Here is a 13,401-nt window from a genome sequence, read left to right as displayed (position 1 = left end):
TTTTAATATCATATGTCCTCATTTGCTTTGTTTACGAGATATAACTGGCCAAAATGACCCTTGCTGTGTGTGCTCACTTCAGTACGACTGATGGTTGTTATTAGCTTGCATTGTGCGTAAATCGCAGTTTTAATTATTCTGCTGCAGCAAAACCTTGCTTTGGTGGCTTTTCGTCAAGAAAAATGTGTTCTCAGATTTTATTTGTGTCTAGCGTGTGCAAAACGTTAGCCATTTAGAGGGCTGCTGCCGCCCTCTAAATGGCTAACGTGTAAACAGTTTGCAGCCTACAACCTCGCCTACAATCATCAGAGTAAAGATGGGAGCGCCTGTTCAAGATATCAATCGCTTCTTCTTCCTGAAGGAATGCCTGGTCTACCTCATCGCGGTTAGATGTAGACAGGTTTTCCTTGAGGAGCGTAAAGCAATGCAAGCAGACTTCGCAGGTGTCGCGAAGATCCTCAGCCTATGACAGTAGCTTCTGGAGGTAGGCAACAACAAAAGGAGCACAGAAAAAAATATTTGCGCCACGAAAACGTTTTCCTCAGCAATCTTCTTTTTGTGAACGCGTAAATAATCGGCACAGAACAATCGGACGTAGTCATGGGCCGCGCGCATCGCGTGTAGTGAACAGCTAGACTTAGAGCAAGTCAAAACGTTTATACTGAACGGCGCCGCACAAATTATCTCACATCTACGCAGCTGTCATGAATGCCTTTCCAGAACTGCTCACGGTTTAACATTTTATGACTAAGGGTGTCTAAGCGCTTTGGGCTGTAATAATTAATTTGTAGGCCGCACTCATTGTCAAAACTAAGGGTAATGTCCGTCTGCATGGCGCCACCAATGACCCCTGTTGTTCTCGACGTGGGAAAGCACTTTAGTAAAGTGGCAACAAAACATCATAAATTGGGCAGCTTTGGCCACTCATGGCTTAATCACGCCGCACCGCACGTTTTCTGGCTGTTGAAACGCTGAGGTAAACGTCGAGATGGTACAGGAAGACGTTATCTGCGACGCCGAAAACATGTGATAGCGGGAAGTGAAATAAACGGCTCGGAAATCATTGAGCAAACTTTTTACAAATGTTGTTTAGGCACAGTGTGCGTCGAATGGGGAAGATGGTTAGAGCGTAAAATGCACGAAATGGAAGGGAAGCAAGCAGGCAGTGAGAAAACAACTGCATAACAGCACGCCTGCTGATTGTGGCATTTAGTTACAGATTAAGTTGGCCTTCGCTGCATACAGATGCTTTATTCTGTGTGCAAGGAGAGTTTTGACAAAGTGACCTAAACCATGTGTTCGCGGTGTCTCGCGTGCTTTTGATTAGCGAATACTGGCGGGGTAAGTTGATGTTGTAAGCTGCAAACTGCGTACGCGTTAGCCCTTTAGAGAGCGGCAGCAGCCCACCCCCGCACACGCTCGACACAATTAAAGTTTGAGAATACATTTTTCTTGACGACAAGACACCAGAGCAAAGTTTTACTGCAGGAAAATAATTAAAACTAGATTTACGTGCAATGCAAGCTGATGACAACTATCAATAGCCCTGAAGTGAACACACACAGCAAGGGTAATTTTGGCCCGTTAAATCTCGTGAACAAAGCAAATGAGGACATACATATTAACATGGTGTTTTCACTGACATAAGCGCTCTTCGACAAAAAAAATGTCGTCAGAATTGAGGCCTGAGTTTTTTCTTTATTTTTTGAAAATGTACTTTTTTGAAAAAAACTCACTTCTTTAACTATTTTCTTCTTATTTTGCACTGCCTGTAAGAAAACAATCTGCCGCATAAATGTTGCAAAGGCTCCTTGAAATACTCGACACTGTTTTGAAGTTTCTGTGTTAAATAGGAAAGGCGCCAAGGCGCATCAAACTTAGCAAACTTTGTTGATTTGGACCGGGTTTGCCATTTTTTTCACATTTTTTTTATTTTTGAGGACGGCATAAAAAAGCATGGATGTAATTCACAGTAATGCGTATTAAAACCAACAAAAAATTTTCGACACATCATTTATAGTTCGCGCTAAATTCGGCCGTGAAATCCGAAAACATTGCAGTGAGCAAAAACAGGAGGCCCGCGCCGCCACCTTCAAATATTTTTTGGCGCGCACTTTGAATGTGCCCACATAACATATAAAAAACCCAGGCAAAACAAAAATTGCGACCGGACAGGCACGTTCGATCTCTCGTGGAATCACCCTCCTGTTCTTCTTCGCAAGCGAAAGAAAAATTATATCTAATGGTTTCTAACGTTCTTTGTTCGCGTGTAAAAAATTGTATTTAAGGATAAAACAAAATGTAGTTCTTTTTCTCAAAATGTACACGTTTAAGAAAATTTAGCAAACTAGCAAAGGTGCTAACTCCGGAACCCTTCCGCCGCGGTGGGCCGCTGCCTTGCGCAGCCCCAGCCTCGGCGACCAACTTTGGGCTGTCCAGCAGGCCCGCGAGGCGGCGGTGAGGCAAGGCTTCGACGTCCCCACGTGGGAGACCTAAAGGCCAGTCGGCGAAAGCTCTGCCGGACCACCAATAAAGTTGTTACCAACCAACCAAGCATTTATTGCTACGTTGCTGAAACCAAAAGAATCCGGATAAAAGCATCACGATGAAAGATGCTTCAGGGCACTGAGCATGATCTTCGCACGTGATCAGGTGTTCTTGGTGACGTGCAGGTCATCTGCTCTTATAAAAGGAACTTCAGCGCCGAGAGCGCCCGCTCCAAGCTGGCCTCTGTCTGGTAGTACACCGAGGGCTACGTGCGCAAAAGCGTTCAGCAGCATTTCCCGTTCTTGGGGTTAATCGCGCTTTTTTAACGTACAGAAACTGACTGAATGCACCACAAACACAGATGTACCCAAGACCCATGATGTACAACCAACTAGCCCCTATAGCTGCTCTTATTTCCCGTTCATTCTGCGCGCAGACTATAGCTATTAGCTTACATACGAAGCCTCGAGAAGTATCTGCTAATACACCGAACGGCAGACATGAATCAGCGGCGATAGTGATGCACCTGCCACGGTGGTCTAGTGGTTATGGCGCTCGACTGCTGACTCGAAGGTCGCGGGATCGAATCCCGGCCGCTGCCGCCGCATTGCGATGGAGGCGAAATGCTAGGAAACCGTGCACTTAGACTTAGGTGCACGTTAAAGAATCCCAGGTGGTCGAAATTTCGGGAGCTCTCTACTACGGCGTCCCTCATAAATCATATCGTGGTTTTGGGACGTTAAATCCCAAGAATTAATAATACGCCGATAATGACGCGCTCACCTGGCTGTCGCTCGTGCTGTCCCTGCCCGAGTGACAGGCAAATACTGGCCTTGCCGGACGCTGGTATTGTTCGGATCGTCAACTTGACCCATCGACCGCAAAACGGGTAAATATATTCCAATTTACTTCGCATCAGAGTCGTAACTTTTCCATTACCTTTGGCTGCTTTTAAATTATTTTTGTTCGTTTCGTATTTGATTTTTAGTTTTTAATCCGTTTCGACCAACTCGTTCCAAGTGCATGTTCAGCAGTGGCGCTTTTACCCAACTACCACTAAGACGCGATTGCAATGGGGCTTAAAAGGCCCACATTCAAAGTTTTTTTTTATTTTAGAAACTGTGATATCAGGTTTCTCATGAGACATACGCCACGCTACACTGGCGGCCGGATAATATTGGGCCTGCACATTAGGCAAGACGCTTATTTGCGCTTTACGAGAGCTTACAGGACACCGGAAGGGCCGACATTATTGACCATTGAACGTTCTTCACAGCGAGAAGGGGTCAGACACCGTGATGGCGCTATGCGCGTCGTCCCACTGAGAGGACTCATAGCGACTCACGGCTTCTCGCCATGAGAGTCTGCAACATGCACACGCACATAAACAACAACAACAACAACAACAACAACAACAACAACAACAACAACAACAACAACAACAACAACAAAACTCGAACAACAGCCTAAAGGAACGTCTGTGCTGAAGGCCGTTAGCGATCTGCTTTTGTTTTTGTGTGTTTATGGTAAGGGGCTGGATATTCCCGCTTGTTATGGTCTCAGTGTGCGACTTACCTTCCTCCAGGCGTTACTTTCCCTCTATGAGTTGTTTGTTAAACACTGCCGAGTGACAAATTGAAGCGGTGAGGTTGCATACGCCGGAAATAGTCCGGAAAAGCCTTCCAGGCCGGTTACCGCCCTAGTGAAAACATCTACCTGTCCAGTATTGATGCATACATTAGATAAAGCAGAACCAAGTTAGAGCATGCATAGTACTCGGAACGCGCCCTATGATCGGCCTTCATTATCGTTCCGAACGCGTTTTACTCCCACCTGAACACATATGCAAACCACGAAGCCCGACGGCTCACCTTTACTGCTAGAGTACGTCATGATCGGTAAGGTTGTCGTTCTGTACGATAATTGATACGTGATGGCCTACGATCGGCTATGACGTTGTACCACCTCTTAACACATTTCCCCCGCCCCACCTTCACTTTCATTGCTAAGCAGAAGGTCGCGGGTCTAATTCCCGGCAGCGGCGGCCGCATTTTGATGAGGGCAAAATGCAGGAGAGGGAGAGAGAGAGAGTATACTCGTGTAGGTAGATTTCGGTGCACGTTGTAGACACCCAGGTGGTCATAATTAACTCGGAACGCTCCACGTACTACACAGTACCTCTTATCAATCATTGTGCAGTTTCAGAACGTGACACCTTATAATTTAATTTTTGTTCACACCGAATGCCGCTGACTGTGCATGTGAGGCACATTCTTCTCATGTGCAGTCCACGGCAGGCTTTGTCTTCTTTTTCTTATCAGCTGCAAAATGTCTGTGACTGAGCCACGAACAAGACCAGCTATGCTAAATATTAATTTAAAAAAGTAATGAAATCATAAAGCAGTGTTGCAAAAAGTCTATTGCAAAATAACAAGAAATTGACACAGGAACACCAGGCCACGCAAAAAAATGACAAAAGAAAAAGGCTACGAAGGTATATTAGCAAAAGCACGAGTAGATGGTCAGCATATAGATGGCTTGCTTGCACAGACGTCGCTGTAACAGCCACGTTGGAGCACCAACGTGCTGGGACGCGAATTATGTGATGTCACGTCAGTGTTATCAGTACATCGAAGGCCGGTTACTTTGTTATTCATGCACAGAGGCCCAGTAAAGTTCCAGCGACGTCGTTATCACACAGAAAGAGGTTAATCGCCGCGAGATTATGCTGCCTTGACTTCATCTAAGCCGCCATGTTGTGCGTTCATGACGTCACGGGCAAGCTATCACTAGAGAAAACTAAAAGAAAAGAAAGCACATATATTACACGACTGTTCACAGAGATGTGATCAAGTCACTGTCCGCGAGAAAAACCCGTAGGGCCTCGAGAGTTCATCCCTGTCTAGGTACTATCGGTGCAGATAGTGTCGTAACAGTATACAACGGCAACGTGCATTACGCTAAGATGATGTACCTATTTATTATCTTGTTATCCAATGACTGCACACCCTGCACTTTGGTCGAACAACTAATAAAGATGATATTACGCGCTCTACAGAATTGATAAGGCCATATCGCACATTCGGATCATTTGCAGTGCGTGCGGTCAAAGGAAGGTTTGTTGAGCTTAGCCGGACTCTGCGACACTAAGGAATGAAAGTACATGAACATTTATTAGTGATGGGCAAGAACAGCACTGGGGCTCGGCTCCTTGCGCGAGGAGCACAGGAGGTACAGGGAAGACGAGGCAGAGAATAGAACAGCTGGCCAGGAACGGGTGCTGTCTCTGTGGCTCGTTATTCCATTACAACATATATAAACCTCGTAGCGCTTGTTTCATGCCAAGAAAATGGTTGATTAAAGAGATAATTGCCATTGAAGGGCTCGCTTACTGCTAGAGCTACCCAAATCGCCCACCCCCAAGCAAGGACGAGGGACGTCGCACACGCCATCACTGCCATTTTCAGTCCGACCGGCGGCGGTATGGATTCCCGGCTAAGACGCAGAAGCGCGGACAGAAAGCGAAGTGACCACCACATCACTTGGACGCGGCGTTTTCCCTTACCTTGTAGTTAAAGTGAGTTTCGCAATCGAGCAAACTACAGAAATGCGAGTGCGCAGACGACGAAACTTTTCGAGCTGCCGCGTTGTTGTCAAAAGATGGCGCGTTATGAGGAACGCGACGGCCGTGACGTATTTCTAGCTCTCGCTATTGCATTGGACACTCGCTGCGCCCAAAAGCACAGCCTTCAAAATTAGTGAAAAGTATACTCAGGTGAAATCATAGCGTGGATGCGAGTTTGCGCACACCTCGGCGAATCGAAATGCAGAACTAGCACTTTATTCCGTATTACAATGAACTGCAATGATCTCTTGTTATGGTTTGGTTGAGTACTATATAGTCAGAGAGTTATACTGAGGAGGTGCTATAGGTCATCTGGCCAGTACTAGAATGTCCTGCTGGAGTCGCAAATCTTGTCTTAGATTTGCCTTAAGATCTCGATTACTAATGCGCTTTTGCCAATAATACTGACAATTTGATACGTTCAAAAGTATTAATCTATCAATAGCCTAAATTGCTGCAGGAGGATAGACAGGAAGGCTAGTCGGTATAAGATTCATCGTAACTATCTGGGAGTGAAAACAAACAACACAGAGTTTGTGTCCTCGCCCTTTGATTGTCGGCGCTTCCAAACAGTTAAGAACGTAAATTGTTATTTGCCTTTATAGCGTCCCTTAAACATATAACGCCGCGAGATAGCATGTGCTTACGTTGGCATCAGGACAGAGTTAGAACAAAGCCGTTGTAAAATACCATTGTATGCAGGATTTCCATGCGGACCGGGCAAGCATGTCCAAGTTAATGACCGTCTCATTCTAAATTTTGTTTCTTTGACTAACTTCAACTTAAATTTAACCGTAAGGAGTGACTTTTTAACCGTAAGAAGCGATCCTACGCATACTTTTTCTTTCCATTGGAAATAATGCAGCGGGCTATGTGAGAGCCCAGAGCTCCAACCCCTAAGCTGAAAGCGCCCTACTGGTCGGTTTTCATGCGAACTTGAGTTTAATTTCGTTTTCGTGCGCTTTGTTGCACAAGGTTGCCCTTCTAAAATTCAGTAGTGAATGCTGTAGAATTCAAGTACACGAATTGTCGGAAGTTTTCCGGAATTCAAGGGCCCGAAATGTCAACGTGTGGCGGAATTTCCTACTGAGAAAGCTGCACACATATGGCCAGGGGAAACAGTTTGTGACACAACAAGGAACACTGCGATGCAGGAACAGAACATTACGAGCTAATAACAAACACACACAAAAAGATAATACGTCCCGTCTTGAACATGTTCCACACTATTACACCTTATTTATACCGTTGCTGCAGTTAGATGTTTCAAAGAGTGTTGGACGAGTGGCTTAGCAAATGCGACTCCTCTTCGGTTTCATTTTGTTTATTTGGTACTATAGAGGAGAGCAGCATCTGAAAATATGAGAAGTCAGGTGCGGTTGTTTTACAGGTCGTAGTTTGGAATATTGCAATGTTTACAAGAAAATTATTAGGAAATATGCTTTATACTGCCGTCTGTGCAAAAAGCCCGTACCTTTTGAAGCCAGGTTCAAGTTTACGTGCCCAGGTGAAAACATACTCCGGATTCTGGCGCATGTTGATCGCTCAAACACGCTCAAGTGTCTGGCATGACAGTGAAGCATCGATCGCTTTTCATTCACAGGTTCACAATGGATGGTAGAACGTTGCAAGACTTCTAAATGTGCAGGCCTCTGATGCGAGATAATCAGATTTACGCATTTTCTTGTTGAAAGCCGAATACTGTATATACAGCAGATTTTGGTGTATGCCCGCTTCCTTTACCTAAATTTAGAGATCGCGGTAAGCATAGCTTTAGCCTTAATTTCCAGAGTGCCGAGAAATGTGCTAGTGTTGGCAAAAATAGTGCAGTACCCAGTATGGTCTTAGGTCGTCCCGTGAGTCGCACGCGGTGAGTGAAAAATAGGTTATGCCGATATTTTGTATTTTTGCCCATATAGTCTCAGAGTCCCGTCGAGGAGACTTCACACGCGACCTTTCGCATAAGCAGGAAACGGCGTTTCGTTGTTGTTATGGCATCGAGTGGGGACGTAATTATTTACAACTTTTGAAATATTTCACTTTAGTCCAATTAATTTATTTATTTATTGGTGATAGCCAATCGTAACATGCTTAGACTTCCCTAAAAGCTTACAATACCTCGCCGTTCACTGTTGTAGTAACCTTAGCATAGCCAGAACGTTTTACCGTTACTGTCAGCAATATCGCTTTCCAACGCCACTGAGCATGCGTGGTAAATCACACGCGTGCGCAGTCAGCGGTAGGCGAGCGGTATCGATATGACGGTAACGCCGTGCTCGCTCTTTCTACAGCAATAGCGCTGTCCAGCCAAGATAGCTAACGCTCGTCTTACGCAGCGTCCTCGTGGCTAAATTTCTGCTCGCATAGCGTTCGACGGAAACATCTCCGTCGCACTTACCAACGCGCGTTAGCGATAAATATGCATTGGTGGTAGGTAGGATGGATAACAGGCGAATTGAATAATGAGAATTTTTCATGATAGAAGCTTACGTTTGAAGGCCCACTTCTCGAGCTTGCGCAGCCCGAAAACGATCTTGAGCAGCGACTGGGCGCATCGGATGTCGATGCCCACGTCACCGATTTCGAGGAGGTACGGCAACGCTTGCCGGAGCAAGTTGTCCACCTGTCCACGCAGACCCTTGTCGTAGGTCTGCCACAGCTCCAGCACGCTGGCCTCGTCATGGGAGATGTTGCCGCCACCATTGGCCCCGTCGCCGGAAGGCACCATAAAACGCTGGGCGAAGGTGCGGTTCTCCAGGAGCGACGACGTGTCTTCCTCCAGCACGGGACGGATGTCGATGGCCCGCGCGCAACGGGCCAACAGTGCTACTGTCAACGCCGCTGGCACCAGGACGGCCGCCAGAACGCCGCGGCACAGGCAGGATCGCACCATGTTTCAGCCCCTGACCGGAATCTGAGCTTTTCGCTTATTTTCCTCGTCAGAGTGCGGGCGAAAGACGGCGAGGCTCGGCAGCGCAGTCCTCACGCGTCGAGGCGACGGACGTGCTCCAGTTATGTCCAGAAGGAGATCGACTCCGGCGGTGACAGTACACTTGGATCAGTCCGCGGAGAGGCTGGTCGCTCGTTGAGAAATCCTTCGCACCACCAGATACACACGGAGAAAGGCAGGGCAGGAGAGCGCCCGGCCGGGCACACATGAATGCACATCGGCGCACGCGCGTCCAGTCAAGACATTGCTGTGCTCAGCGATACCGCTGGCTGGCTTTCACTCCAGTTCTCACTGCTGCGAGTTTACCGTCACATTCGGTGCCCGCGCTTTAGCGACGCTGGCGTCGTGAGGTCGGTTTGAAGGTCCGTGAGGAACACTTTCGCTCTCTCTTCCTGCCGCAGCGATTGGCGGAGGAAACAGGCGCGTTTGAAGATCTCGCGCGCGCACTTGTATTGGGCAGCCGCGGCTACTGCACTATCTGGGAAAACGGCGGGAGGCGCCCCGTCGTGCGGCGCAATGAGGCGGCGTGCGCGAATACGAAGGCCGGTTTCTGCCGAGGAGGTATTTTCCCTTCCTTCTGCAATTCGAGAGGGGACGGCGCGCTTTCTCCGCTCTTTCGTTTCTTTGATTTCCTGGACTCGGCGGTCCCTTCCACCTCCAGTTTGGTCGAGACGGCGACAGCAGCGAAAGCCGGCGACCACGACGGCGGCGGCAGCTGGGGGAGGCCGCCTGGCAGCCTTCAAGGGGAATCCGCGGGGGTTTCCTCGTCACGTGAACACCGTTTTAAGGGCGCGCACCACTTTCGCGTACATGCTGGGTCTCCCTGCGCCGTGTAGTCGCCACTGGTTGTTGTCTTGAGGAGAGCCGTCGTCGTCCTCTCTTTCAGCATTGCAGGCTGTTGTTTCAGAGGTGCTTGCCGCGCAGCCACCGACATTCGCACGCTTTTACTTGCCGCGCGGCCGTCGCGAGTTAGCTCTTCTGCTTTCTTTGCTGCTGTGCGCTTGTTTCATCATGACGCGTTTGCTTCGTCAATGCCGTAACTGGAAACATGATGGCCGCTATAACCGCAGCTATGGCAGCGGTTGCAGCTGCTCTGCAGTAGCACCCGAGCCTGCGTTTTAAGACACATATTTAACGCAGTGGTTTGCGAAGGCTAATAATAGTGCATACATTTCTTGCGAAAGTAAAATTAGATTGCACATTGAAGAAAGAAGTGCGCAATGCTGTTGTATGCTACGGTGTGAATTCACAATACTTATCTTTCTTAAAAGGCGTTTATCGTTAGCTGAGATGCCAGTCGTTGATGAAAACTTCTGATATGCACAGTGGATACACAGTGATCGATCACTGTAGATCGATCAAGCCTGCAAAATGCATGTGTATCTTTATTTGGAACAACCTGCAATGAAACGAAATGAAGAAAGCTACCTGTTATCATTGTGGCAGTCCTGGTTTCTGCGCTGTTTCACCATGAAATGCGTAATATTACAACACCACCACCGTACTCATGCTTTCTGAATATGGGTCCCATGTTCAAGACCTGATTCTCGTGCGATTTCCAGGCTACAAACTGTCGCGAAGGTACTTTCGAACCAATACTGTTAATGCCGGTTCTCTACCCACACATCTGAACAAGCTACTCTAACTGAACTCAGTATCCCGCAACTCCACACACGAATGCATGTAATGTTTGAATGCGCCTTCGGACGTGTGCTGACACGCGGCACATATTGGTGACTCTTTGTGTTAGTGGAGCTAAAATGTACAGCAAATGTGCGTGGCGTATCTACCTATCCGTATGGGCCCTGAGGTACAACAAGATATTTGACACAGCTCTGCCTATACATGATGCATAGGTGAGATGATATGTGCAAGGGCGATGCAAAGATAATCCGGCCGGCCCCACATGATACGGCATTGTTCGTATACATCATAACTGAATAATTCACATAAAAGTCGGCTAGTCGCATTATTGTGGGTGCCTGGGCGGACCAGTGAAATAACTTCGAAGCCATTTACAAGCTACAGGAACTGTACTTAATGTGTCGCTGTAAAAGCGCGGCTATTGCGTCTCGTGAGGCTCTCTTTAAGGCACTTTAAAGCTTCTAATCAGCATCATCATCAGCTCATTCTGTGTCGAAAGCAGGACGAAGACCTCTCCCAACGGTCTCCAATTCACCTTGTCGTGCACGAGCTGATTCCATTTTGTTCTTGCGAATTTCTTAATTTCTTCATATTCTCGGAACTCCCTGTCGGCCTCGACTGCGTTTCCCATCCCTTGGTGTCCATGCCATCGTTCTCACCATAGGGGTGCGCACATAGGAAGGTGGGGGGGGGGGGGGTATTAAAAGAGTATGCACCCCCCCCTCCCCCCGAATACCTCCTCTTTACACGACGTTTTGATCGTAGGGGCCTCAGTAGGAGCGGTCGGGAAGAAGGTGGTGCGCTGCGGTAAGACTTAGCCTTCCTCCCCCCCCCCCCCCCTTAATGGAGAACCCGGCGCACGCCATGGTTCTGTCTGACCATTTTCGGCCCAGCGGGTTACGTGACACGCCCATGTCCACTTGTTACTCTTGATTTCGACAAGGATATCGGCCATCCCTGTTTGTTGTCCGACCCCCTTTGCTCTCTTCCTGTCTTCTCATAGTTCCGCCTGCATCTTTTTTCCCGCCGTCGAATGCTGCATGGTCCTTAATTTCTTCTCGGGTTTCTGTCTCGTATACGTTAGAACTGGTAGAAGTGCAATGGTTGTACACTTTCCGCTTTAGGGCAGTGGAAAGAGTACAATATGAAATGATTTGGGAATGTCCGCGGTATGCTCCTATTGTTATTCTTCGGTGAATATCATTTTCGTGAGTGTGCTGCGCTCTTAGTAATTGGCCTAGCTAGACGTATCCTTGCACAGGTTCCAGGGACTGTTTGGTGATCGTGAATTGTTTTCCCTTCTCCCAGCTATTGAGAATGATCTTTGCCCTACTTTAACGCTTGCACGGTTAACGTATTCAATTTATTTTTTTTTTGCACTTCGTAGCCATCGTTGCTGAAGAGCACTATGTCATCTGCAAGCCGCAAGTTATACCCTCCGTTGATCTTTACTGCCGCCCCGCCGCAGTGGTCTAGTGGTTATGGCACTCGACTGCTGACGCGAAGGTCGCGAATCGAATCCCGGCCACGGCGGCTGCATTTTCGATGGGGGCGAAAATGTTTGAGACCCATGTACTTAGATTTAGGTGCGTTAAAGAAACCCAGGTGGTCGAAATTTCCGGAGCCTTCCACTGCTCATAATCATATCGTTGTTTTGGGACGACAAACCCCAGATATTATTATAACTACCCTTATTGCTATTGCTTCCCAATATAGTCGTTCAAATACTTCTAAGCATGCGGTGAACAGGATGGGGGAGATTGGATCTCCCTGCCTGACCACTTTATTGATCGCGGTTACTTTTTTTTGTTTGCTGTTCTTGTGGAGTGGCGGGGTAGCTGTGGAATCCTTGTAGATGTTGGCTGCGGTGTTCACATATGTCTCAAGTATTTCATGGTGACCCAAGGCCTCGAACACTGCTGTTATCTCTGATGAGTCGAATGCTTTTTCGTAACCCGTGAAAGCCATATGAAAGTAGTTTGTTGTACTCAGCAGGTTTCTCATTTACCTGATCGATCGCATGGCTATGATCCATTGTAAAGCATCCTTTCCTGAAGCCAGTTTGTTCTCTAGGTTGATTAAAGTTGTGTACATCTTATGTTATTCAGAATTTCCTTGGTGACTAATTTGTAAATAATGAGCGTAAGCTGATGGACCTACAAGTTTTCAAGTATTTTACGTCTTCTTTCTTATGTATTAATAATATGTTTGCTTTCTTCCAGCTCAATGGTACATCAGAGGACACATTCTATGTAGAGTGTCGCGATTTCCTTAAAGGGACCCTGAAACGGTATACTTTAAAATCTTGTCAGCGTTTAGGCAACAGCACCATGAAATAATTCGCGCCATAAATTAAGCGACACACTTTATATGAAGGCAGCTACGGGCAATTATATTGGGGGTGAGGAGTTACGGAGTCGCACTCAATCGGAAGCGCCTCTCTTGCGTGCTGTTGGATAACGCCGGAGCGCTCCTCATGTGTTGGCTGTCGGTGCTCTGAGAAAACACTACGCGGAAGCCCTGCTGTACATTCCTGCGATTACTTTTGAAACGAGGGAAGTTTTTACACTTAAAATAATAATCTTGGACAAAACGAAAGCAGAGAATTGTTTACAATCTGTTTACAGAATATGTACAGTGAGCGCACGTTGTGCGCGGTCGCCGCGATGTTGTATATTCCCAAACAAGCTTCTTG

General features: G+C 47.3%; 1 protein-coding gene across 2 annotated transcripts in view; it reads right to left on the bottom strand.

Moving 5' to 3' along the window:
• The window catches only part of LOC119379560 (nose resistant to fluoxetine protein 6), a 188,172-nt gene extending 178,398 nt beyond the window's left edge, over positions 1 to 9,774 (bottom strand). Inside the window, exon 1 of one of the 2 annotated variants that reach the window (XM_037648860.2) lies at positions 8,603 to 9,774. In XM_037648860.2, the coding sequence (XP_037504788.1) occupies positions 8,603 to 9,005 (403 nt within the window). In that variant the 5' untranslated portion in view covers positions 9,006 to 9,774. The remainder of the gene's footprint in view (positions 1 to 8,602) is intronic. The other variant, XM_037648861.2, reaches the window with a different exon arrangement.
• Positions 9,775 to 13,401: the final 3,627 nt, after the last annotated feature.

The sequence above is a fragment of the Rhipicephalus sanguineus genome, chromosome 1 (assembly GCF_013339695.2).
Source record: "Rhipicephalus sanguineus isolate Rsan-2018 chromosome 1, BIME_Rsan_1.4, whole genome shotgun sequence".
NCBI classification, from domain to species: domain Eukaryota; kingdom Metazoa; phylum Arthropoda; class Arachnida; order Ixodida; family Ixodidae; genus Rhipicephalus; species Rhipicephalus sanguineus.
The sequence above is the reverse complement of the archived record's forward strand: the minus strand, read 5'-3'. Positions and strand labels throughout refer to the sequence as shown.